The 27,154-nt window shown below is 37.8% G+C and overlaps 1 protein-coding gene across 1 annotated transcript in view; it reads right to left on the reverse strand.

Annotated features, from left to right (window-relative positions):
• The window catches only part of PLD5 (phospholipase D family member 5), a 107,516-nt gene that overhangs the window by 18,899 nt on the left and 61,463 nt on the right, over nucleotides 1-27,154 (reverse strand). Inside the window, exons 3-4 of the mRNA XM_070740742.1 lie at nucleotides 6,673-6,841; nucleotides 5,202-5,316 (exon numbers count right to left, since the gene is read on the reverse strand). Of these exons, the coding sequence (XP_070596843.1) occupies nucleotides 5,202-5,316; nucleotides 6,673-6,841 (284 nt within the window). The remainder of the gene's footprint in view (nucleotides 1-5,201; nucleotides 5,317-6,672; nucleotides 6,842-27,154) is intronic.

The following is a 27,154-nucleotide window of genomic DNA, read 5'->3' on the forward strand; positions in this document are numbered from 1 at the left end:
TTTGTATAATTTCTTCCCAAATTAAATTTAATTGATAGTTGTGTATCACTAATTTCAAAAAAAACTTTCTGAAAAAAGAAAGCAAGATATTTTAACTAGTTCTCAGAAAAAAAGAATTCATTGTTTTCTTAGGAGACAAATTATTTTTTAAAAAAGAGATTAACTGCAAGGAAACCTTTTTATTTGGATGTGTTCCAATGGCTCAAAGATCATATCTCCAGACATTTTAAGCTTTCCTTTTAGCATTTTTGTGAAAGGTCTGGAGATGTTCCAGAGATTCCATTAATGCAAAATCTTTGTACTCGAATTGAATCAGCATAAAAATAGCATGGTCATATTAACAACATAAAGCTATTTTATTGCTTATCCAATTTTTAAACCAAAATTTATTTTTATGTTATCTGAGACTATGATATTTAAAATAGTTTAATTTCTAGTAATACATTCTATTTAAAGAAAACTCACTGCTCTGTCTCTCCTCACTGCTTTCTCATTTAGTAATAGCTGTGAATAATTTTTTCTCCCTCTAAGTTTTCTTTTCTTTTCTTTTCTATACACACACAAAACCAAAACACTATATTTTCAAAACAGAACCAAATCTTGGAGATCTTCTAGTCCAGTGATGGCGAATCTTTTTGTTGCCGTGTGCCAAAAGTACGTGTGCATGTGCGTGACAGCACTCCCGCGTGCCAGCACCCATAATGCACCTGATAAATTGAACGTGCTAAAGCTCCAATATAATCAGGGATTTTATTGGTGCAGGAACCTTGTTTTCATGAAGCTCTCCCAGTGTAAAATTCTGCACAGGAAGTTTTATTATATACAAATATTCCATTTGCCTCCTTGCCTTTTGTAAGCTCCTTAAAACCCACCTCTGTCGTCAGGCATGGGGGAAGTGAGATATTCTTTCTCCCCCAGGCCTATACAAGTTATGCGTGGTAGGTTTATGTGTATGTTTTGCTTTTTAATAAGGGTTTTTTAGTGACTTTTAATTTTTAGATTTGTTATACATTGTTTTTATTATTGCTGTGAGTCTGCGGAGAGGGGCGGCATACAAATCTAAATAATAATAATAATGATGATAATAATAATAATAATAATAATAATAATAATAATAATAATAATAAAAATAAAAAACAAAAAACAGATGAAACAATCGATCACATACTCAGCTGCTGCAAAAATATTGCACAGACTGACTACAAGCATAGACATCATGCTGTGGCACAGATGATCCACTGGAACGTGTGCCGGAACTACCATTTACCAGTGGCAAAGAACTGGTAGGATCATAAGCCTGAAAAAGTGGTCAAAAATGAGCAAGCAAAACTACTGGGGGACTTCCGACTTCAGACTGACCGAATTCTGAAGCATAACACACCAGACATTGTGATCGTGGAGAAAAAGAAAGTATGGATCATCAACATTGCAATCCCAGGAGACAGCAGAATGGAGGAGAAGCAGCTAGAGAAATTAGTGAAATACGAAGATCTAAAAATCGAGCTGCAACGACTCTGGCATAAGCCAGTGAAAGTGGTCCCAGTGGTACTTGGCACACTGGGTGCAGTACCAAAGGATCTCAGCGGACATTTGAAAACCATCGGAATTAACAAAATCTCCATCTGTCAATTGCAAAAGGCCGCTTTACTGGGATCGGCAAACATAATTCGCTGCTACATCACGCAGTCCTAGGTGCTTGGGAAGCGCCCGACTGGTGATGAAATGCGAAATCCGGCATAGTGATCTCGTTTGCTGTGTTGTACTGAAATAATAATAATAATAATAATAATAATAATAATAATAATAATAATAATACACCATTCTAGATCCTGGATGGCCTCATTTAATAATTTCACATACTGTATCTGTTAATGTGATAGGATAGAACCTCATTGTGTAAACACCACGAATTAAGACTGCTAGAACTGACAGACATACTGAAAGCTTCAGAAGTATAAACAGATTTATATTTCTGTGGTCCCAGCAAGGAAAGGATTTTTTGGGACTCATTTCACAAGATTTCACTTTCTTGGACTGCTTCAATTTTGAAAGGAAAACACTACTTCCTTCCTTAATTGGTTATCTTTTTGTAATAATTGCTATTAGTCAAAAAAGAGATGGGCATATAACAAGCCATAAATTATCAAGTAGCATGGTTGAAAAAAGTGTTCCAATGGTTTGGATTTATTTAACAGCTGCATAGTAAAATCCATTTTTTAAAATAGATTCTGTATCTCTCCTTAACTATTCATACAAGTCAATTGACATTGTTCATATATTTGAGTATTAGCAACTTAATATTTTCTAATATTGACCTACTTTCCGGTACCACAGTATATTTCTGCAATCATAGAAAAAGTAATGTTTGCTATATTTTTTTCTTGTGTGCCAAGTTTTCTTTATCTACCTCACTATACTAAATCACATAATCAATAAGCATTTTGTAAGTATTTATGCTGAAGGACGAATATGGCCTGTCTTACTGAGAATTAAAGCTGTATATCTCTCTTACACACACATAATATATTTCCCAGTTTAGACTTAAATTTGCATGGTCGATTTTGGTTTTTTGTTTTCCCTTCATCTGTTAAGGTCATCATCCATCTCTGATTAACATACATACATTATTCTATACCTTTTAACAGTAAGCAGAATTTTCACAGTGCAAAAATGGAGCAGAAACTAGGAAGCTACAAGAATTAATGCATGACATCATACATGTACAAGAAATATTAAAATATCTAATTTACATTATAGTTCACTACACCTTAATACAGATACCTTACAACAGACAGCTTAACTACCCACTATGTTCTACCACATCTGCCAGTGGTGGGTTTTAAATTAGATCGTCACAGGTTCTCATGCGCAAAAGCATCCCGGGCAGGTGGGCGGAGCATCCCAGGCAGGTGGGCGGAGCATCCTGGGCAGGTGGGCGGAGCATCCCGGGCAGGTGGGCGGAGTATCCCAGGCAGGTGGGCCAAGCCTCCTGCCGCTACCACTACCAGATCTAACAATGAGTCTAAACCAGAACCAACTCACTGCTGACATCTGCATGTCTTAAAATCTTATCTATTCATCTTCTAATCTTGAATAAGCACTATCTTAAGGTACATAAATTCATCTACTTGCTTTAACTCTTCACATTTATATACAGTATAACAGATACAGTGAGTCACTCCATTTTCCTGTCAGATACAATTGATTATTTGAAGCATTACCTCTGGGCCATACATCTCTATTGTCTCATATAATCTATTTTAAATTTGCTGCAATTTGTTTGGGCATCCTCTGCATACAAAAGTACTCTATACAGACATTCACATGCTAACATATTTCTAATGTCACTACAAGTATTCTATTATGCATTTCTCCATAAATGCCTATATCATATATAAGTATTATCACATACATGATACACAGGCTCAATGCTGTGCCTGTTTTGAACCATTCCATCTACTCTGGAACAAGTTTATTTCCACTATTTATTTCTTTTATTCACTTTTATAATTAGTTCTCTCTAACACAATGTTCCTTCTCATATTACTGTGTGTCTGAATAACCTCCTAAAGAGTGGAAGTCTGGCCTGCAAATCCCTTGCCCAATAGATGTCACAGCTTCCCAATGTTATGAAACATTGAACAGAATATCCTATAAATACTTTAGGTTAATTCTATGAGACATTTGAATAGGTTTATTTTATAATTTGGAATTTCTCTTTCATCCTTCCCCATTTCGGATACAACTTGACAACTTATAGATATCTTAAAACAGAATCTGCAGGGCATACTTATCATATGTTTTACATTTGTTTTTAAGAACTCACCATACGGATCTGCAATTTTGAAATACTACTGGCACTTGGAGAGAAAACTTTTATATAGTAGCAGCATGAAATATGAAAAGCCCACTACTCTAAGGCAGACTCAGGTAGATTTCAGGTTGCTTGTTCATTTGAATAGGATTTAATTTCCCCCCCCCCATTTATGCAGACTGGCAGATTAATGGCGCCAGGTCAGCTAACAAGTCTATGAAAGACCTTGTAGTAAAATTAAAGTTTACATCCAAGTACAAATGCAATTCACTGGATCACACAGAATCCACAAGCGTCAACATTCAAATATAGAAGCTCCATGGGAACTTAAGGGATATTTTCCAATTTTTATTTTCCAAATTTCTTTTTCTTTTATTTATGCATGTCTAAATTTCGATGTTATTTTCTCATTCTAGGATAACTTACCACCATTCTGTTGGCCATCTCACCACAGCATCTGGTTTCACACCTCCCTGCAAAGTGAATGAGAAAATGAGCCTGATTTTGACGTGAATTACAAGGAAGTTCCAGAATGGGAGTGTTGTTTTTTTAACTTTTACCTCCCACCTCCCAAATAGATACAGTGCATCTAACCTTAGGATTCAGAATATTTGCTAACAATAAAATCCCAAAACTTGTTTTTCTCTCTTTAATATTTGGTTAATGAAACCAAATATTATTAAAAATTAGTTAACATTCCCATAGAGCATCTTGAATAATTGAATGTTGACACAATAATGGTTTAAAGTATTGGTGAGTTGAATGTTGATGAATGTTTATCTTCACTAGGTAACACAGTAGAGCCTTTTAGTGCCTGACATGGACACAGTAAATGATGTGAGTAAATTATGAGTTACCTAAAAGCATAAAAATCCTATTAAAATAGTAACAAGATAAAGTTATAGATAACTGTAGTATTTTTGCATTTCTGTAAATGCAGTATGAAGAACAGTTGGATTATTAGAAGGAGAAATCAGCACCTGATTTAAATTTATTGAAATTTTAAAAGGTGTATACATTATTTTTCCTATTACTAAACATTACCATTCTTAAAGCTTCTCTATAAAACAGAACAGATTACAATTTATGCAAATTCCATCAATGTCCTCCTTACTAGCCTTGCATTTTTAATAAATTATATTAGTTACAATTTCAATTGTAAAACAGAAATTCTAAAATATTGTAAAATAAATATATTACTATTTATTTAGTAATGTATTTAATCATGTTCAATTTTTCCACAGAACAAAATGAAAATAAAAAATGCCTAAATTTGCAAGGCATAATCCAGCAATGATTTTGTATATCATATCAACAACCCATATGTGTGACATAAGCAATAAAGCTTTATCACTATAATAAGACAAAACAAAGTCCATGCCCTTACCCTTTTTTTCCAAGTCATTTAATAATTTGGACTTCTGGTGAAGAATATCACTCACCAATTTGATTTCAATATTTTGGGACAATAATTCTTCCAATTTTTCAAAAATTTGCTGCCCCTATAAGGAAAAGATAGATAGATTTATGTATGTATGTATGTATGTATGTATGTATGTATGTATGTATGTATGTATGTAAAACATTGATATGGTCACTCATTTTAAACCAAACTTTGGGCAGTTCACAACCCCAAAATAAAAATAATGTATTAACATGGAATTAAAACACAAAAGGGTAGGTGCTTCTCACGCATCCCATAACAAATCCCATGATTTCCTCATTAAAAAGAGTTGATTATGGAAAGAGGAGAATTGTGTAATTTTAATGAAAAAGGGGAAAAGGATAAATTTGTTTCTCTCCCTCTCTCTCCCTCTCCCTCTCCCTCTCTGACGGTCTTGGCATATTCGGGTTTCTTCCTGTGTAGGATTCAGAGATTTCTGGCAACGTTTCGACGAGGTCCCACTCGTCAACTTCAGACTGGTGTTTCTGTCCTTGTTCTAGGGTGAACACAGCGAGACCTGAGCTGCCTTCCCTCTATAAATACTGGTGGGTGGGTGCCTTCCCTCTATAAATACTAGTGGGTGGGTGTGGTTTGATGGCTCAGCAGCTGCATGCTGTGTTGAAACTTTCTGGTGAGTCAGTGGGGTAACACCTGGGGTTGTTGATGTAACTGAGGTATGCTGATTAGTTGATGTTTGTGGATTGGGGGTGATATCCTGAGTAGTTGGAGCTTGCAGGCTACTTAATTGTTTTGCAATGTGTGTTCTGAGTCTGTTTTCAGTTTGTATGGCTGGGATACTTCACAAAGAGCACAAAAATTATATTTGCCATATATTAGAAAAACTTTTTATTCTAACCAGAGTAAAAAAAAAACAGGACTGTTTTAAATCACTGTGATAAATTAACATTATCAAAAAAACAAGCAGAAAGGAATTTGACTAACAAAATGGGCACTGTTTATTCTTTATTGGAACCTTCCCACCCTCATTAAATAACAATTCCCAGAATCCCAGCTGGCATCATTGCAATCCAACAACCAGGACAGTTTATAAGGATATGTAAACTAATTTAGTAATTTCTTTAAAAATGATTCTATTTTCTGCCTAAATACATATGAAAAATATTATTATAATAAAACATGAAAAAGTCCATGATCAAATTAAGAAACTCTTTATAATCTGGTATCACCATTTTCAGTATTAAACTTATATGATCTGAAATATTACTTATTTTGAAATACTATTCTACAGGCAAATGCTTCAATCTCACAATGAGAATAACTGGAAATTATTTTCTTATTTAAATACAACCTGAAGGATTCAGACCATATGAGTCTGAATCAATATTTAGCAAGATTGAACTGCAAAACTGTAAAACAAGCAGACAATAAGACTTGAAAATTTTGAAAAATGTACCTGCCATGGAGTTGGATGACTGTGACTGAGGTTCCATTCAGAAGACACTATGTCAACAGATGATTTAGCCATATTAAGTAAATTCATCCACCCCTGGAAAAGAGACAAATGGGATGGTGCACTTTCTGAATAGTTTATGCCCTCAGGAATATTCTCCACAAGAGTGACTCTGAGAAGACACAAAGAAAACACAAGACAGGTTTTCAAATGTTCCCATTTTAGAAATGCATTAACTTTCTGGGGTAGAGTGATGGTGGGATCTTCAATCTCTTCCTGTCAAGCACTAGGGAAATCAGGAGATCCAGGCAGTTAAAATCAGTATAAATTGTTCAGGGAGTAGTGCCTTGTAATACCTTTGACCCTTCCCTCAGTCTCACCTGGTCATCTACTACACTTCCTTAACTGAAGATTTGGGGTTTGGATGGGGGTGGGGGAATTGTGGTACATTACTCTGCACATACTTGTATCTCTGCTATCCTTCATTCTTTGTTGTGCCATATTTTGTTCCCAAATTAGCATTAATGATTACAAATGTTATCCGCTTTAAATTTTAATTATTATTTTATTTTTTAAAGCCAAATGCCTTAGATTTCAGAAATGTTGAAGTTTTATAATAGAATCTGGTTGAAAATAAAATCTAAAATATATTGAAGTACAATTTCTAAAGAGATTCTGCTACTCAGTGCACATAGCATTGAGTTAGATAGATCAATTGTTTGAGTTCTGTCTTCCAAGGTTACCATCTCCCAGAATAAGATTTAAAAAACAACAACAATAGAAACAAAAGGCACAGGGTCAGGTTTTGTATTATATTTTCACTAAGAGACAAAAAATATTTTTGCATCAGAATAAATTTTCTTGTAATGATTTTTTTTCTGGTTAAGTGGCAATAGATTAAGAATGCAAATTGCTTCTGGAGGAAGGGTGACTAAATATTGATGATTAAAAATGAAAACATTGACTGTCTGTACTACACATTACAAGAAAGATAAATTTGAACAAGAAAAAAGACAATCATGTCAAGGACATCTACATCTGTATACTGCTGAACATACTAAAATGATATACAGTGGTCCCTCGACTTGCGCGTTCTCGATTAGCGCGAAACGCTGCAACGCGGTTTTTCAAAAAATATTATTAAAAAAAATAAAATATTAAAAAATAAATTTTTTTTTATTCTGTTCCCTGAATGGAGACCGCCGGCCGCTCAATCGGGCCGGCAGGGAACAGAATGGAGCCTTCCGCGGCGGGGCTGGTAAGGGGGGGAGCCGAGGGGGGAGCCGAGCCCAGCCCCGTGGCATTCGCTTTCCTCCCGCCGGCAGCCGACTGATCGTGGGCTCCTTCGCAACCTCGGAGAGCTTCCTGGTTTTCGTGAGCTTTCATGCCCCGGAAGCTCTCCGAGGTTGCGAAGGAGCCCACGATCAGTCTCGGCTGCGGGTGGGAGGAAGGCGAATCCCCCGTGGGCTCCGTTACATCTTCCGCTGCCAGCCAGGCCATGCTGGCAGCAGCGGAACAATCGCTGGCTGTCAACTTTTCTTTTTAAAACTGGGCAGGAGCTGACTTGCCTCCCCAATGCTAAAAAGAAAAGTTGACAGCCAGCGCTGCGACTGACGGAATGCTGAGCCTCCCGGTGGAAGGCTGCCGCTTGGCTAGGGAGGCTCAGCCGAAAGGGGCTGGAGCGGCAGAGCCGAGCACGCCTTCCGCCCGGGAAGTCCTGCCCCTTCATCCCCACCCCTCGCCCCTGTGGTCGGCGGGGATGAAAGGGCAGGACTCCCTGGGTGGAAGGCGTGCTCGGCTCTGCCGCTCCAGCCCCTTTCGGCCGAGCCTCCCCGGCCAAGCAGCCAGGGAAGTCGAGCCAGGCGTGGCGGCGGCAGCGCTGCTTCTCCGGTCGCCCGGTCCTCTCCTGCCTCCTGCGCCGATGTTCCCCGCTGCGACGGAAGGCAGTCGCTTGGCTAGGGAGGCTCGGCCGAAAGGGGCTGGAGCGGCAGAGCCGAGCACGCCTTCCGCCCGGGAAGTCCTGCCCCTTCATCCCCACCCCTCGCCCCTGTGGTCGGCGGGGATGAAAGGGCAGGACTCCCTGGGTGGAAGGCGTGCTCGGCTCTGCCGCTCCAGCCCCTTTCGGCCGAGCCTCCCCGGCCAAGCAGCCAGGGAAGTCGAGCCAGGCGTGGCGGCGGCAGCGCTGCTTCTCCGGTCGCCCGGTCCTCTCCTGCCTCCTGCGCCGATGTTCCCCGCTGCGACGGAAGGCAGTCGCTTGGCTAGGGAGGCTCGGCCGAAAGGGGCTGGAGCGGCAGAGCCGAGCACGCCTTCCGCCCGGGAAGTCCTGCCCCTTCATCCCCACCCCTCGCCCCTGTGGTCGGCGGGGATGAAAGGGCAGGACTCCCTGGGTGGAAGGCGTGCTCGGCTCTGCCGCTCCAGCCCCTTTCGGCCGAGCCTCCCCGGCCAAGCAGCCAGGGAAGTCGAGCCAGGCGTGGCGGCGGCAGCGCTGCTTCTCCGGTCGCCCGGTCCTCTCCTGCCTCCTGCGCCGATGTTCCCCGCTGCGACAGAAGGCAGTCGCTTGGCTAGGGAGGCTCGACCAAAAGGGGCTGGAGCGGCAGAGCCGAGCATGCCTTCCGCCCGGGAAGTCCTGCCCCTTCATCCCCACCCCTCGCCCCTGTGGCCAGCTCATCCAGGGGGGCGTGTGTGGACTGGCAAGCGGCAAGCGGCAAGTGATCTGGCGGGAAGACCAAGGGAAGGTTCCTTCAGCCACCCAACACCTGATCCGCTCCGCAGCGCGGCAGCAGCGAGGAGCCGAAGATGGGGTTTCCCCTTTGCCTTTACCCCATCTTCGGCTCCTCGCTGCTTCCGCGCTGCGGAGCAGATCAGCTGTTGGGTGGCTGAAGGAATCTTCCCTTGGTCTTCCCCGCCGCCCACACGCAAACTCCACCATCTGCGCATGTGCGGCCATGAAAAAAATGGCGCACATGCGCAGATGGTGGTTTTACTTCCGCATCCAATATAACGCGGAAATCGGTTAGCGCGGGAGGTCTTGGAACGTAACCCCCGCGCTAACCGAGAGATCACTGTATTAACTTGTACGGAAACTGATGAAGTATCATCAAGATAGGTCTTAGTCCTTGATAAGAAAAATATAGAGTGAGCACCAATTATAAATAAATGGTGAAAATTACAGCAAGTAGATGGAATGCCTATACCTTGTTGGAATGTTTATGAAAAATATTATTAATGAAAAATTTAAGATGTACAAATAAATAGTGGTAAAGGGATGGTGGATAATATGTGGTTTGTTATGATGAATGAGTGTTCATCAAAAAATGTGACAATTCTCCTGTATGACAATATGCTTTACCTAGTACATTATTTGGAAATGAGAGTTGGATGTATCAAGAAAAACATAAAAATAACTTGAATGTAGAACCAGAAATGTATTTGCTGTAAATGTATTCTAAGCATGCAAATGTATTTAAATGCACTTAAAAAGTATTAAGAAGTAAGGGATAGCAACAGCCAGTGAATGAAAGGAAAAAAACAAATGAATTGTTACTAAATGCATATCGATGTGAAATGACAAATACAAACGTAATATGTTGGGGTGGTTTGGTCATATTGAGAGAATGAATGAGAATCCTGCTCCAAGATAAGTTGAGAGGATAGAGAAAACTAAAAATATGAGAAGTTAATATAGAAAATATGTATGAAGTAGTTGCAGTATATATATGCTGCAAGCAATGACAGTTTTCAAGGACAGAGAAATATCTAGTGAATCTGTTGGTGTAAATTAGATTATGTTGTTTCTTTTTCTTATCTCAGATCTTTAATTTCTTTTGCTCACGTTTTTTTGCCCTTTTCTGCACTCTCCCTATATTGTTTCCCCAAATGGAATACATAATAGATATACTATGTATCCAGTATCATCTTGATCTAGAAACCTATGTAGAAAGAAGAACAAATGTACAGGGTATGGAAGAGCCAGGAGTTTTTAGCATCTAGTTTCCTATACCCATCAACTCTAAAATAATGAAAGAAGAAAAAAATGCCCAGATTTCAATCTCTCTGCCCTTCAAGTATAATACCACAATTCTCCCACAACATTAATGTACTAATTGAAACAGAAATGAAAGATTCCATATCTATTGTGCCTACTGGATTCTTTTGGTTGCGCTTTTTCAAATCTATTTAAGAATATTAAGGTTTAGAAGTATTATGGGCAAATAATAGTCTGTGATCAAAGAACCTTCCTGTTAAGGGGTTGCCTTACCTAACATGGTTTGATGAGGACTCTAGTCAGGGTCTGCTAAAGGTCCTTCCTTGGCAAAAGGATCATGGGCCAGAAGACCAGACACATTTCCCAAGAGATGTGTTTGGTCATCTTAATTCTAACATTAAGGCAGTGTTTCTCAATTATTTTCTGTTATGCCCCCCTAGGAAGAAGTAAACATTTTGCGCCCCCCCCCCAAATTCTCCATTGGTATGATTATTTGCAATATTTCACACATTTTCACTGAAAAAACTCAATCAGCTTATCGGGGTGTAATGTGTTTAAGTGAAGCCTTAATTTATTTGCCTTCATGCTGTCTGCAACATTTTGAGACACAATAAACATGCTGGTCTTTCCTCATCTCCCATCGTAGTCACTGAAGCCAAGTGCTACATATGCTTCCTCATATTTCCTCATCTTAGCTTTCAGGAGACTTACGTTTGTCTCATTATCTCCATCTCCCTCCCTCTTTCTTTTCATCCCTGTTAAATATTTTTCCATGGTGTCTCTTAAGGGTTTGTTATATGCACTTCATATCTCCTACTCTGTGCTGTGTGCTCTTGTTTGGTGCAAAAAACTGCTACTCCCTGAGGCAAAAAAAGGATGTTCCCCAAGGTCATGTGCCCCCCCCCCCCGGTGGGTATTTCTGTAACACAATTGCCAAATTTTGTATTATGTTTATCAATGCTTTCCCTCTTCTGTATATATACACGGAATCCATTGATGTGCAAGAATTATTTGGATTGTTGGTTCTAATCCTTTTTCTCTTCTGAAATCCAGCTAAGTCATATGCTTTTGACAGGGCAGTTTTCGCCTGGCATAAAAATGGTTGGTATGTGTGTGTGTGTGTGTGTGTGTGTGTGTGTGTGAATGATGATGATGATGATGATGATGATGATGATGATAATAATAATAATAATAATAATAATATATTCTTCAGATATAAAAAATGTGGTCTGTGTCTAGCCTCAATCGCATAGTTTGCACAATAATAATACAAAATGCCTGCTTTGTTGTGAAGCTCTTGGTACCCTTTGATTGATTATCAATAAGGTAGCATCACTAGGTAACTTTAGCAATGATTATGTTACCTAGGCAGATAATAAACTATAGCAATGATTGTATTACCCAGGCAGATAATGAAACATCTGCAAGTAAACAACCCAGCTCAGAGGTTATCAAAGATTCTACAGTACAAATTTGATCTTCAACTTACTGATATTCTCTTTTATTGCATGGTTTATTGTTTTAAACAGAAGCTAGGTGCTTTATTAAAAATGCCCCTTTCCTTAGAAAAAGAAGGGGGGAAATATACAAATACCAAATTTATGTGTAGTGGAAGAAGACAATTTGAATTAACCAATTAAAGATATACATATACATACATTTATAATTTAAAAAGAAAAAGATAGGAATATTTTTTAAAAATAAAAAAATATTCTTGCCCTCATTTCAAAATGTAGGCACTAGATTATAAGTCATTTTATTATCTGTTAATTTAAACACATGAAATCTAGTTTCAGCTCACATGAATATTAGTGCGCATTGCTTTTTATGGTTGTTGCAAATGATAATGTATATCTTACTTATCTATATATTTATTTCTCTATAAAAATGGTAAGCCACCTGTCATTCAGTAAAAAATGCAGAACAGAATACATAACACTATAAAAATACAATATCAGTTATCTTATAAAAGTTATCTTATAAAATATTGCAAGATAATAACAAATGATGTAATAAAAGTTATAAAAGTGAGGATGCAAACTTTGACATAACGGAGTGTCTGTGTGTTCTGCCTCCCAAGGACAATTCCATCTGTCCGTCCATCACTCGGGGGGGGGGACTTTTAACCCCCCCAGAGGGGTCCACAACTTGGGTGTCCTCCTAGATCCACAGCTGACTTTGGAACATCATCTTTTGGCTGTGGTGAGGGGGGCGTTTGCCCAGGTTCACCTGGTGCACCAGTTGCGGCACTATTTGGACAGAGAGTCTTTATTCACAGTCACTCATGCCCTTATCACCTCGAGGTTTGACTACTACAATGCTCTCTACATGGGGCTATCTTTGAAGAGTGTTCGGAAACTGCAAATCATGCAAAATGCAGCCCCGTGAGCGGTCATGGGCCTTCCCAGGTATGCCCATGTTTCTCCAGCACTCCCTGGTCTGCAATGGCTGCCGATTGGTTTCCGAATGCCATTCAAAGTGTTGGTTATGACCTATAAAGCCCTACATAGCCTCGGACCAGATTACCTGCGGGACCGCCTCCTGCCACATGAGTCCCAGAGTCCGGTTAAGTCCCATAGAGTTGGTCTTCTCCACATCTCATCAAGTAGACAATGTCACTTGGCTGGGCCTAGGGGAAAGAGCCTTCTCTGTGGGGGCTCCAGCCCTCTGGAATCAGCTCCCCCTGGAGATTCACAGTGCCTCCACCCTCCTCACCTTTCGCAAGAGTCTAAAGACTTATCTATGTCACGAGTATTGGAGCCATTAAACTCTAGTTCCCTGGCTGACAAATGTAATGTACGTTTATTGTATGAATGGGAATGATTGATTTTTAATATTACTGGGGTTTTAGAGTTTAAATGAATTAGACTAGGATGTTTACATTGTTTCTTTTATATGTTGTAAGCCGCCCCGAGTCCTCGGAGAAGGGTGCAATTAAATCAAATGAATGGAAGGATGGATGGATGGATGGATGGATGGATGGATAGATAGATAGATAGATAGATAGATAGATAGATAGATAGATAGATAGATAGATAGAGCAGAAGGCCTGTTAGCCCTTATTTACAAAATTTATAAAGAAGGCTTTATGCTTAAATGGATACAGAATTTGAATCAGTAACACATACGCGTGCACACCCACACCCACATGGACAACCACACACAAATAAAATGATGGAAATTCCAGTGGAAGAATGTTAAGTTCACTTCAAATTTTACTGAGTGATATAGGAGGTTTAATCATTAGTTTATTAAATACCAGTCTTGTCTACTGCTGCTAATTGTTTACCAAAATTGACCATTTATTCTCTAAAAATTGCTGGAGATGTAATGAGCAATTGGATCATTTTATCATATCTGATATTCTGATATCAATACTTCGGGGAAAACTCCTTCCTACAAATAAAATTAATTTTAAAAGCCAAATTTCCTTTTTAATATATAAACATAGAAGACTGACTTCAGAAAAATACCTCATGGTCCATCTAGTCTGCCCTTATACTATTTCCTGTATTTTATCTTAGGATGGATATATATTTATCCCAGGCATGTTTAAATTCAGTTACTGTGGATTTACCAACCACATCTGCTGCAAGTTTGTTCCAAGCATCTACTACTATTTCAGTAAAATAATATTTTCTCACGTTGCTTCTGATCTTTCCCCCAACTAACCTCAGATTGTGCTCCCTTGTTCTTGTGTTCACTTTCCTATTAAAAACACTTCTCTCCTGAACCTTATTTAACCCTTTAACATATTAACATATTAACTTGCAATATTTTTATTAATAATTACTAACAACACATTTCTTTAATGCAGCGCTTCTCAAATAGTCGAGCAATGCCAGGGAGGGCATGTGACCATAGGGAACATGGTTTTTTTTTTTTGCTGCAGGGAGTCGGATGCACATCCTACCTGACACTTGTACCTGTACCTCTATCGCGTTCCTTGGTGTTGTGTCCAGGGAGCCCATTCTAAAAAATATCAAACTTCTCTAACCGGCGCAACATTTTTTTTAAAAATGTGCTGCCCTGGACACAATGCTGAGGAACATGATGGAGGTATTGGTACAAGTGTCAGATAGGATGTGTGTCTCACAATAAAGTGCAATTTGGGGAGTCTTAACAGTCATGGCGAGTTGGGGGCACATAAAATGTTTACTTCTTCCTGGGGGAGGGGGTGTAACCCAAAATAATTGAGAAGCACTGTTTTAATGTATGCTGAGTTATCTTTATATATGCTAACTGCACAAAATCTTAAATCCTTTTTATTAGAAAAGCTGTTTGATCTCCTCAGAGGAATGATTAACTTAGTTGTGAGGCTATGTTTCAATGCCCAGGATAGCTGTGTACTTTAAATCTGATAGAATTCAGCTCAAACTAAAAACCATTCTTTGACTATAATTTGAAATATAGATTTGTATTGCAGCCAAAATTGAATTACTCTATGCAGACAGTCTATATTTAACTTCATGAGATATTCAAATTAGAATAGATTTTCAGAATGGGTTTAATTAATTATAGCTGATAACTTAGACAGTGATTTATACCGTATTGATTGAAATCCTTGATATTCATTCTCAGCTCAAACTTAATTGTGATTCATTTTCTTTTAAAGAGATATAATACATTTTAAATATTTATAAGCAATTAATGATAATTCAGACTTTTAAGATCTATGACATTTTAGTTTTTTAATATTTAGTTTTGTTTAATATTCAACTCTTATTTCTTATTTATACTTTCTCTAAAATTCCCAAACCCTGGTCCACGGATCAGCACTGGGCTGTGGCATAGCAGAAACTGGGCCATGTAAATATGCAAAGCCCCATCTGTGATATGCAGGCAGCACACAAAACCACAACCCTTCCAGTCCACAGAAAAAACTCTCTCCATGGAACTGATCCCTGGTGCCCAAAAGGTTGGAGGCTACTGCTCTTTTCAAAAGCGCATGCACACACACACACATACTTACATATACATGAGATGACTTTTTCTGGTTATGCCATTTTCCACTTTTCTTTTTAATTATTCTACCCCTTAGATACTTTTTAAATCTGGTTTGCATTAATTTACAAAATGTACATGGCCATCAATTGTAAATACAGTAGTACCTCTAGATACAAGCTGCTCCACATGCGAGTATTCCAAGTTACGAGCCGATACGCGAGCAAATTTTCTGTTCAACACCCAAGCTCAAATTCGGGATATGAGCCGATCTTCCACTAGGTGGCGCAAGAATTCCTTGCTTCCAGTTATCTCGGCATGAAAAACAAAGTCTAAAGGCATTCGCTCGAGATGCGGGTTGATCGACATACGAGCTCGGGACTGGAACGAATTAGACTCGTATGTCGAGGTACCACTGTATATAATTTGGGGTCGCTAACACACCAGTCCAGTACATTTTTGTATCAATTCAATTCATTTGGAAAGATCTTTTCTATTTCAAGACCAATAAGCTATATTGATTACTCTCATACAAAAAATGCATCATTTCAAAAGCGTCTAAGTCATATTATTATTATTATTATTATTATTATTATTATTATTATTATTATTTATTTATTAGATTTGTATGCCGCCCCTCTCCGCAGACTTGGGGCAACACCAACAATAGTGAACAACTCCCACCTTCAAACAGGCGCTCTTGAAGAATAAAGGTTGCAATGGTGAATTACTTTGCTGAAGAGAAGATTTGCAACTTTTTTAAAAAAAATTAAAATGGGAAGAAAACGACTTGAAAAAATTTAATGGAGGCAGCTACTTAGCACAGAAGGCTATGGAAGAGAAAAAAAATTTAAGAGCATTAACTAAAGCCCGTTCTTTGAGAATTTTAGAAATATTGAAATAATGAATTAATTTTGAACCAAGAAATGTTTGAAATTAACATGAGTTGATTGAAAATATCTTAGCATATTAATTAACAGGAAGAACGGATTTAGAGAGTGGGTGAGGAGTGTTACCTGCTTGATGGGGGAATTATTATTGTGGAAAACTGGTGGATGTTTTAACAGCTGCTGACCTTGGACTGGGAACATTGGATAAGAGGATTTTACTAGGTTGTGAGACAGATATTTTCTCACAGCTGAACTGATATTAAAGATTGGTGAATGGTGACTTTGGTAATATGGATGTTTCAGAAGAAGAGGGACTTATAACCTTTCTCAAGGACTATTTTGAAGAGATCTTGGAATGTGAATACAGATTTAAAGCAGCAATAGAGAAAGCTTTTGAGCACAGTGAGGAATTTGAAAATATGATCACAAGGAATTAAAAAAACAAAACAGCAAAGAGGAGAAGGAATTAGGAAAAGAAAAACAGGTGGAAGAAGATACAGACAACAATACAGATAAAAAGAGAAGAGAATTACGAAAATGGACAGATCAATGACTATATTGAAGTTGTTGAACCAAAAAAGGAAGAATAGCTGGAAGAAGAAATAGTGAATGATAAAAGATAAAAAGGGAAAGAACCTTGAAAATAAACAGATTAATGACTATATTGAATGCTATGATGATTACTTTAGTAATCGAGTTGTTGAAGCATGGAATTCATTACTGGACTCCATAGTATCAACCCCTAACCCCCAACATTTTACCCTTAGACTATCCACAGTGGACCTCTCCAGATTCCTAAGAGGTCAGTAAGGGGCATAGAGTGCCTTCCGTCCCCTGTCCTATAGACTCTCCTATATTTCCTATATCTTCTCTACTATATTTCTATACGCTTCATTGTATATTATTGTGTATTGGACAAAATAAAAAAATAATAAATAATAAAAGGAATAAGGCGAGAATATAGATATTGGCGATAGCAAATTAAAAAAGAAAAAAGAAAATGGAGAAAGGGAAGCATAAACAATTATTATATAGGAAGAAGAGAAAAGGAGAGAGGGGAAAAACTTGGGGGTACAATTTTACAAGGAAGAAAAAAGGGGGGAGTTGAGAGGATGGAAGTCTAAAAAATATTTAATTGCTATTAAATTATATTATATTTCCCTTTTTTCCATATAATGTAGTATATTCTTGATGATAATAATTAATATTGATAATGTATAAGAATTACTTAAATAAGTAAACACTAAGACAAGTACTAATATAATTATGGATATAAATAGAGGGTTGATATAAATTTGATTTGATGGATTAAATTTAAAATTGGTTAAGGTATATCTGTATTACAAAGAGGGAAGAACCATAATTAAAAATGGATGAAATGAATTAACCATATATTTTTACAACCAGAGGGAAATATAATGAATAATGCATGAAATAAGTAAGTCTGTTGAGATTTTTGAACTTGAATAATTTTTATCTTCTCCTATATTGTAAAGTACATTACTAATGTATAAAACATTTAATATGAATTGATATTTTATTTTTGAAGATGTGGACCTGCCTAGGAGTATTTAGTTATGAAAAAATAAGTATAAAGAAAAACAAATGATAAGTAAATGATACAAGGAAGATAATGAAACACGACATAGCCTAGATTTAAGAATCAAGAGATGTAATAACTGGTAGTGGAAATAAGCAATACTGACAAACTTAATTGGAAGATAAAACAAATTTGTGTGTAATCCAGGTAATGAAATTAGAGAATGAGGTAGCACGATATAAATGACATGTACAATAAATAACGATACAAATAGAATGGACATGAAATTATGATAAATGATAATATGCTTACTAAGTTGTATTGAAGGTATATCATGTTGTATGTATGTTTTTAACGCAGAGAAAAAAGAAAAACAGCAATATGATTATGCAAGCTGATCAATTTAAACCCACATTCACTATTGAGCTTTGGGTTGAAATGAAAGGTGTTGTCAAATTAGAGATGATTTTAAAAATCTGACATTCACATTGTTGTTACAAATGAATTTCAATTCACCTTTTAAAAATTTATTAAATTTATTTATTTATTAAATTTGTATGCTGCCCAATTCCTGAAGGACTGAGTGGCGCACAACAAAGATAAAAAAACATCATAATTATCAAGACACTTAAAAACTGCTATTAAAACATTTAAAAAAAACATATACATCTTTCATTCTGTCAGATCTTATAAAGATTTAATAGTAAGATCAACAGTTCCAGGCCTACTGGAAGAGCCAGATCTTCACTGCTTTACAGAAGGCCAGTAGGGTAGGGGTAGTCCTAATCTCAGGGGCAACAAATTCCAGAGGGTTGGGGCAGCTACAGAGAAGGCTATCCCTCGTGGGCCCACCAGTCGACAGAACCTGAAGGAGCCTGACTCTGTGGGGTCTTACCGACCATTGTGAACTATGTAGTAGGAGGCATAGTTCCCTGTAAGGTGCGGGAGGTGGGCGAATCCACTGACCCCGCCGCCAGCTCGATGAGAAAGAGGGAATGAAGGAGGGAGAGAAAGAAAGAAAGAAAGAAAGAAAGAGAGAGAGATATATAAAAAATAGAGAGAAAGAGGGAGGGAGAGAAAGGAAAGAGAGAGAAAAGGAGGGAGAGAAAGAGGGAATGAAGGAGGAAGAGAAACAAAGAAAGAGTGAGAGATATAAAGGATAGAGAGAAAGAAGGAGGAAAAGAAAGGGAGGGAAAGAAAGAGAAAGGGAATGAAGGAGGGAGAGAAAGAAAGAAAGAAAGAGAGAGAGAGAGAGATATAAAGGATAGAGAGAAAGAGGGAGAGAAAGGAAAGGGAGAGAAAAGGAGGGAGAGAAAGAGGGAATGAAGGAGGAAGAGAAACAAAGAAAGAGTGAGAGATATAAAGGATAGAGAGAAAGAGGGAGGGAGAGAAAGGAAAGAGAAAGGGAGGGAGAGAAAGGAAAGAGATGAGAGAGGAAGGAGGAGAGAGAAAGGAAAAGGATCGAATTATGGATGTCAGAACTCGGGTACGTGTGATAGTGTGATTGATTGATTGATTGATTGATTGATTGATTTATACTTCTATGCCGCCCAGTCCCCAAGAGACTGCAAAGATAACCTAGCTCTGAGCCATGTACCTCTAAAGACAATTTTAAACTTTTTCTCTATGTATCTTTTGCATCACAGCCATTTATCCCCAAAAAAGAAGCTTTGTTTGTTACCTCTTACCGACAGTTATTTTGACAGTTTTTTTCTGTGAGTCCATATTCATCTTCTCCCACAATATCCACAGCTGAAAATATTAGTGCAACCAGAATTGCAAAGCAGCAAACGAGTGCAAAAATCACGATGCATTTTTGCTGGGACTGAAAGACATTAAGGAAAAGAAATTGATATCAGAATAGTCAATTATCTTTCCAGTTATTGCAAACACTATATAGTTCAGTCTAAAAATAGTTTACTTTGATCTAAAAATTGCTCAAATTTGTATCACTCACATCTAAAAAACGCAAATCATTGTCTTCATTTTGATTATTTTACCACAACCATGTTAATGTTTGGTTTTTGTTTTTTACTATATATTATGTATTTATATTCACAAAAAGATATTGATAAAATTGAATGGGTCCAAAGACGGGCTACAAGAATGGTGGAAGGTCTTAAGCATAAAACCTATCAGGAAAGATTTACTGAACTCAATCTGTATAGTCTGGAGCACAGAAGGGAAAGGGGGGGAGACAAGATCAAAACATTTAAATGTGTTAAAGGATTAAATGAGATTCAGGAGGGAAGTGTTTTTAATAGGAAAGTGAACACAAGAACAAGGAGGCACAATCTGAGGTTAGTTGGAAGAAAGATCAGAAGCAACGTGAGAAAATAATTTCTTAAAAAGAAATTATTAAAAGCCTTAATTTCTTCCAGCAGAATGATCCATCCAAAGAAATTCTGGAGATGCAGCCTCAGCCATTTCTCTCTCCCCTAGATCATGCCAGAGTCCATGGAATTCCAGAAATGACGAACAATGAAATGAACTTGATAATGATGAATATTGACAGTAAATACTGTCAGCACTAACCACTGTATGCCATCTAACCAGCCAGCAGGATGGAGAATGGTGGTGCCATCCTTTGGCCAACCTTTGACTAAATGGCCAATGTCAAAAAATTAGGCAACTCAGCCCTACTAGCCTCAGCAACCAAGAGAGATCCATTTAGTCTTGTAACTTGGAAAGCAGCCTACTTTAGATGCTGGAACAATTACAGTGATAGCCATGGGCCACAAATGAGAAAAGAAAAATCTCCACACTCAGAGGGACATGTCCAGATTATTTTGGACAGTAATGTCCCGCAGCCTTTCTCCAACATCCAACAATGATGCAGCTTGATCTCCAGTCAGCAAACAACCTGAAAGTCTCCCAGGGGAATTTGGCAAGTTCCATGGAGCAACAAAAAACTGTTGCAAGAATCTCCCAGAGTTTGGAACTAATATCCTAAAAACACACACACCAGATAACAAAACTAACTTGCAAAACAAGCAAGCCAAAATAATTAAAAAATCTCCCTAATTTAACCTAAACATAAACTCTGCCTTTCACTAAAAACAGATTATCTCTATGATGCCATCTTAAAAATCATTTCCAAGGGGGAAAATATCATCATCTTAAAAATCATTTTAAAAAAAAAAATTGCCTTGAAACCTGCAGAATATTGCCTAGTTCAGGCAGTCACTGGGAGTCAATACTAGAAAATGCATATATAAGTACTGTATATTGCTGAATGTGTAGACAACTATCACAATGGTTTTATGTTAGTGCAAATCAAACTGGAGGCAAAATAGCAAACCATAGACCTCCATGCTGAAATATGTTCTTTTGGATTTAGGTTTAAAATTTAAAAACCATCTTAGATGGCTTCCTTCCTTTTGTTCAAACGTGAATCAATTGTTTTTCCAGCTCTTAATTATAATTTATATTTTAAATATAAATTCTTCATCCCGCATAAGTCACCAATTCTAGTGAGTTTCTCTAAGATATATATTTGAGATGATTAAGAACCCTTAGCCATATTGAACATATACAATATTAATGCAACCTTCCCTCGTCTGCTATGCTCTTGCTGTCTTAGGACTACCAGCTGGAAACAGAAAAATTGCAATCCTAACGTATCAGGAAATATCTAGTTTGGAGGAGGTTGCCCTAATATATTTATTTTGATAGCACGACAGAAGACATAATAAATTATTCTGCAAACGAACTTGGATTTGTTTTTTCAAATGCAAACCACACATTTCCCCCACTATAGTTAAATGTTATCTGTAGAGAAAACTGCCATCTGTGTACTGAAATATATGTTAATTTCTTTCTTTCAACCTCAATTCTTTAAAACTATCTAGATCTTATTCAAAGCAGAAAACAAGACTGAATCAGTCAGTGAATTGAAATGAACTGGAATGTGCTAGCTCGCATCAGAAGAACCGTAGATCTTCTACTGTAAACAAAAAAACACATAGAAGAATAGAGTAATAATCATTGTTAACAAAAGGATATCAAAATTAATACTCAAATATTAACTCCCAAATGACCTAATGATTTCAATTCAAGTCGAAGGCAACTTGCTAGTTCACAGCGCTATGTCAGCACAACACCAGAACGAAAAAAGACAACATGCTAATTATAGCAGACTGGAATACTTAAGCTGAAAGGAAAATATCATCTAAAATAAAGTAGGTGACAAACAAACAAATGGTTCTGCCAATTAAATTCAATATTTGTAGCAAATTCCTTCTTTAAGAAGTCTAAAACTACCACCTTCTAACAATTTCTTGATATCACTATACAAATACACTTTATATGCATAGATGGAGAAGTTATGTTCAGCCAGAAAAAGCCAAATTAAATCTTGTCTTTGGGCTAGACCATTAATTTCTTGCAAAATCCACACTAAAGAAAAGAAATAAGATCACCAGATTCACAAGAAGCAACATCAGCAATGTTTCCTTTGATTTTGCAGTGAAGATAAAGAATAAGTTTAATGGATTAGGTTTGCACCGTCTTGCCTGTCAATGACTATTTCAGCTTCAACCACAACAACACAAGAGCACACAACAGATTCAAACTTAATATTAAATGCTCCAAACTTGACTGTAAAAAAAATATTTATTTATTTTATTTATTTATTAAATTTGTATGCCGCCCCTCTCCGTAGACTTTACTAATCGAGCTGTCGAAGCATGGAACTCATTACCAGACTCTGTAGTGTCATCCCCTAACCCCCAACATTTTATCCTTAGACTATCCACGGTTGACCTCTCCAGATTCCTAAGAGGTCAGTAAGGGGCGTGCATAAGTGCACTAGCGTGCCTTCCGTCCCCTGTTCTATTGTATCTCCTATATCTCCCATATCTTTTCTTCTATTCCTATATCTTTTCTTCTATTCTTTCTTTGATATATTTTACTACGAGTATATCCTCTATAACCTCCATTGTGTATTGGACAAAATGAATAAGTAAAATAAATAAATTTGATAAATTGAATGCTTGCAAATTTCTGACTGAAATTTATAACATTAACAAACATATTAAAAAATGACTACATAGGCTACAACAACAAATTGTGAACAACTCTTAAAAACACAGGTGTACTGGACCAAGTGAACAATTTGTATGATAACCAGGAAATGTCTTACAGCAATTAATGGAGCAGTTAAATCAGAAATGTACTAAAGTTGTGCATGATGACCTTATTTATTTATTTAACTTACATGCAGCATGTGTAAATAAAAAGGCTGGTTAGAAAAAAAATTATAATTAAAACTTCTGGAAGAAATATCAACAACCTTAAAAAGCTGTTTATACCACTATGACGGCTGGAAATGAAGGAGATTTAAGGAATTTCTTCTTGAAGATGAAAAGAACACTGCGAAAGACAGTCTGCTGCTCAATGGTTTAAAAAACAACAACTAAAAAAATAAAATTATGCCAACATTGGATATAAGCAGAGAAGAAGCTGATGCTTATCTTCCTAGGCTCAAAAATTCACAGGCTTGGTGATGGTGTAGCCATGAAATGAAAAGACATCTGCTACTTGTGAGAAAGATGACAGATCTAGACAAAATATTCAAGTGCAGAGACATCACACTGACAATAACAGCATGAATTGTAAAAAAAATATATTTTTTCCCAATTGAAACATATGGCTATGAAAACTGTACCATCAGAATGGCCAAGGGCAGATAAATTAATGCCTTTGATTTATGGTGCTGGAGAAAAATGGTTGAGAATACCTTGGACCATAGGAAGCAAATAATTACAGTACTAAAAAAACACAAAACTGGTTGCCTTGCAAGAAACACTAATAAGGATCCCAATGTTTAAACATTTTAGAACCATAATGCAAAGGCAAAAGACACAAGAGTAAGCTCCAATGCTTGGTGGGGGGTGGGAAGAAATCAAACAAAGTTGATGAGAGACAAGGTTGTTAGATACTATCACTGATGATACAAAATGAATTACAAGGAAACAGTTAATGGCAGACAATCCTTGTGAAAGGATCAGGTTGTGAAGGCTGAAAAGCAACTGAATGACTGAGTAACATCATATGAGAGTTTGACATTGCGTTCCATAATAATTATAGCTGAATGTGCCTAACTTAATATCAATAACTGCCTGCCATTTAATGTTACAGTTATAGTGAGTTATTTGATTCTAACCTGTTTAATAGCTCTAACAAATGTATAGCACTACTGAATGTACTACTGAACATTCATATAAAGTCATTAAAAGCTGGGTAAGCAACCTGAATCTAAAATATATTGACAGTAAATTTGAGTAAAATTTACTATTTTAATTTTTAAAAACACTCTAGAAAATGTCCAGAGATACTTCACTAGAAGAGCCCTCCACTCCTCTACTTGCATCATAATACCCTATGCATCTAGACTTACAATCCTAGGTTTAGAAAGCTTAGAGCTACGTCACCTTAAACACGACCTAAGCTAGCCCATAAAATCATCTGCTACAACCTCCTTCCTGTCAACAACTGCTTCAACTTAAACCACAACAATACTCGAGCACATTACAGATACAAACTTAAAGTAAACCCTCTAAACTCGACTGCAGGAAATACGATTTTAGTAATTGAGTAGTTGATGCATAGAACTCACTACCAAACTCTGTAGTATCATCACCTAACACCCAAAACTTTTCCTTTAGACTATCCACTGTTGACCTCTCCGGATTCCTAAGAGGTCAGTAAGGGGCATGCATAAGTGCACCAGTGTGCCTTCCATCCCATGTCTTAATGTTTCTCTTTTACTAGTATCATGTATATAAATATTATTATATCTGTTTTCGTAGAAAAATATATTATTATATCTTTGTACACCACCAATACGTACTTGACAAAACAAATAAATAAATAAATAAAAATAAAATAAATTATGTAGAGTCTTCAGTGCTCTCTCTAAGCTTGGTTGTTTTCTTCAGATGCTACATTACCGAACTATATAATATGAACAGTGCTAGAAGGAATGGGCCTGCTCTCTCTCTATACTAGTTGTTTTATCCTATCAGTGTTGGTCGGAGTATCCCTGATTATTGCTATTGTTTATTGTTAGCTTGCTTTTGTGAGTTGGTAGTTCTTTGACTGGGGTATAGTTTATTACTTGACTGTTGATCTAATGCATTGATGGGCTCCTACGGGTACGGTCAGGTACGCAAACCAGTAGAAAATTTTTGAATTTTTTTCTTTTTTCCCCTTCTAGTATGTTTTTCCTATCACAGTAAATGAGGTTGAATGTGTATAATTTTAGAAGACCTGTGCGTGTGTGTTTGTACATACACTTTATATAGTAGATAATGTATATTTTTGTGTGCCAGTTTATAATATTATGTACACATATGGCATATATACCACTTGTATGCAGATGGTATTGGGAGCCAAACCTTTATTAAATCCCACCTGCAAGAAGTCTAGAATTTGTGTAATTGAGATGGACAGTGGAGCCAGTTGAGACTTTGAATGAAAGTTGCAATAGGCCAACCAAGTCATGTTGTAAATGCAAGTGGTGGATTATTGTCAAGATGCTTGGATGGTGAAGATTACTTCGTTGGACAATCTGTCATTCCACAGGAGGTCCCTCTAAAGTGCCCAATGGTCAGATGTAACCATTGTGGGTCTGGATGGAGCAGAGTCCCCTGGCTGAAGGAGATCCTGAGGTCGGGAAAACACCAAGAACGAGAGACCAATAATTCTACTAGAACTGCATACCAAGAACATCATGCCCAATGAGGAATGACAAGGAGATGCCTTATCTGTGAGCATCTTCTGAATCACTCTCAAGATGAGGGGAAGGGGAGGAAAGGCATACAAGAGTTCTGGTGGCCAAGGACTGTGGAGGTCATTGACTCCTTTCACCCCGGTGCGGGGTGAAGAATCGTGGTGGTTGCATATTGTTCTGAGTTGCAAACAAGTTTACTACTGGTCGTCCAAACCTTTGGGACAGAGTCTTGAATATGTGTAGGTGCAGGTGCCACTCTGCAGGATCTATTGTGGAGTGGCTTAGCCAGTCTGCCTGCACATTTTAGGTGCTCAAGATGTATTCCGCTTGAAGCGATCTCACATGTAGCTCCACCCACAGTCTGATTTTCTCTGCCTCATTCATCAGGCCTCTGGACTTCGTGCCCTCATGATGGTTGATATGGGACTGGGTCACCACATTGTCCATCAGAATGTGGACATGAAAGCCCTTTACCAGGGCTTCAAAGAGTTATAGAGGCAGGAATACCACTCAAAGCTCCAACAAATTGATGTTGGTGTTGACTAAGTTGGTGTTGCCAATGTCCCTGGGTCACCTGAGACTGGGCATGAGCTCCCTACCCGAACAGTCTGGCATCTGTGGTTATAGTCACAATCATGTTGGTGATTGTTTCTTGGCCAGAGACAATCACCAGGACAGTGACTGGTGGATTGTTGCTAGCACCTTCACCACTGCATTGAAATTACTGGTTTTTGCAACTTGTGGCTCTCAAAATGGCTGCCATCAGAAACGGATGCAAAGCAAGCCTCCAAGCCACAAATGCCTTAGAAATCTCTGAGCTGAAAGACGAATCCTGGCCAGACATTTCAGCCAATACCGGCAGTGCAATTAGCAAAGCTCCTATAGAGCATAAGCCTCTCTGCTTAGATGGAGTTTAATCCATGTGGGGCAGGAATTCCGGCTTCCTTAGCTGTTTGGCAGTTGCGGTTCTTGCCAGTGTACCAGACAAACCTGCACACACGCTGGCAGCAAGAATGGCCGTGAGGCAATGAGAAAACCCTGAAGACATCCTCCATAAGGTGTGGATATAGACCAAAGTAAAGGAGAGTCCAAGCTGGAAGAAATGGTCAGTCAATCATCAAAGTAAACTGACAGAAAAATCAAACATGTCCCTGTAGGCTCGACTGAGTTTGAAAACTGACTCGGTAGAGCAGAGAGAGGGCATGTTGCAACCAATCAAATTTAACCCCATGTTTGCTTGCTTGCACTCTCCTTAGCAGCACACAGAATAATTAAGGAATTTTCATCATGTCTTTCAACTGCTAGTGTTCATATGTGTTCTGTTGGTCTTCTGTTTGTCCTACACAGTGTCTGTTATAGTCCTTAAACCATATGTTGTAGATAACTCCTGT

This window comes from Erythrolamprus reginae, chromosome 1 (genome assembly GCF_031021105.1).
Source record: "Erythrolamprus reginae isolate rEryReg1 chromosome 1, rEryReg1.hap1, whole genome shotgun sequence".
Classification (NCBI taxonomy): domain Eukaryota; kingdom Metazoa; phylum Chordata; class Lepidosauria; order Squamata; family Dipsadidae; genus Erythrolamprus; species Erythrolamprus reginae.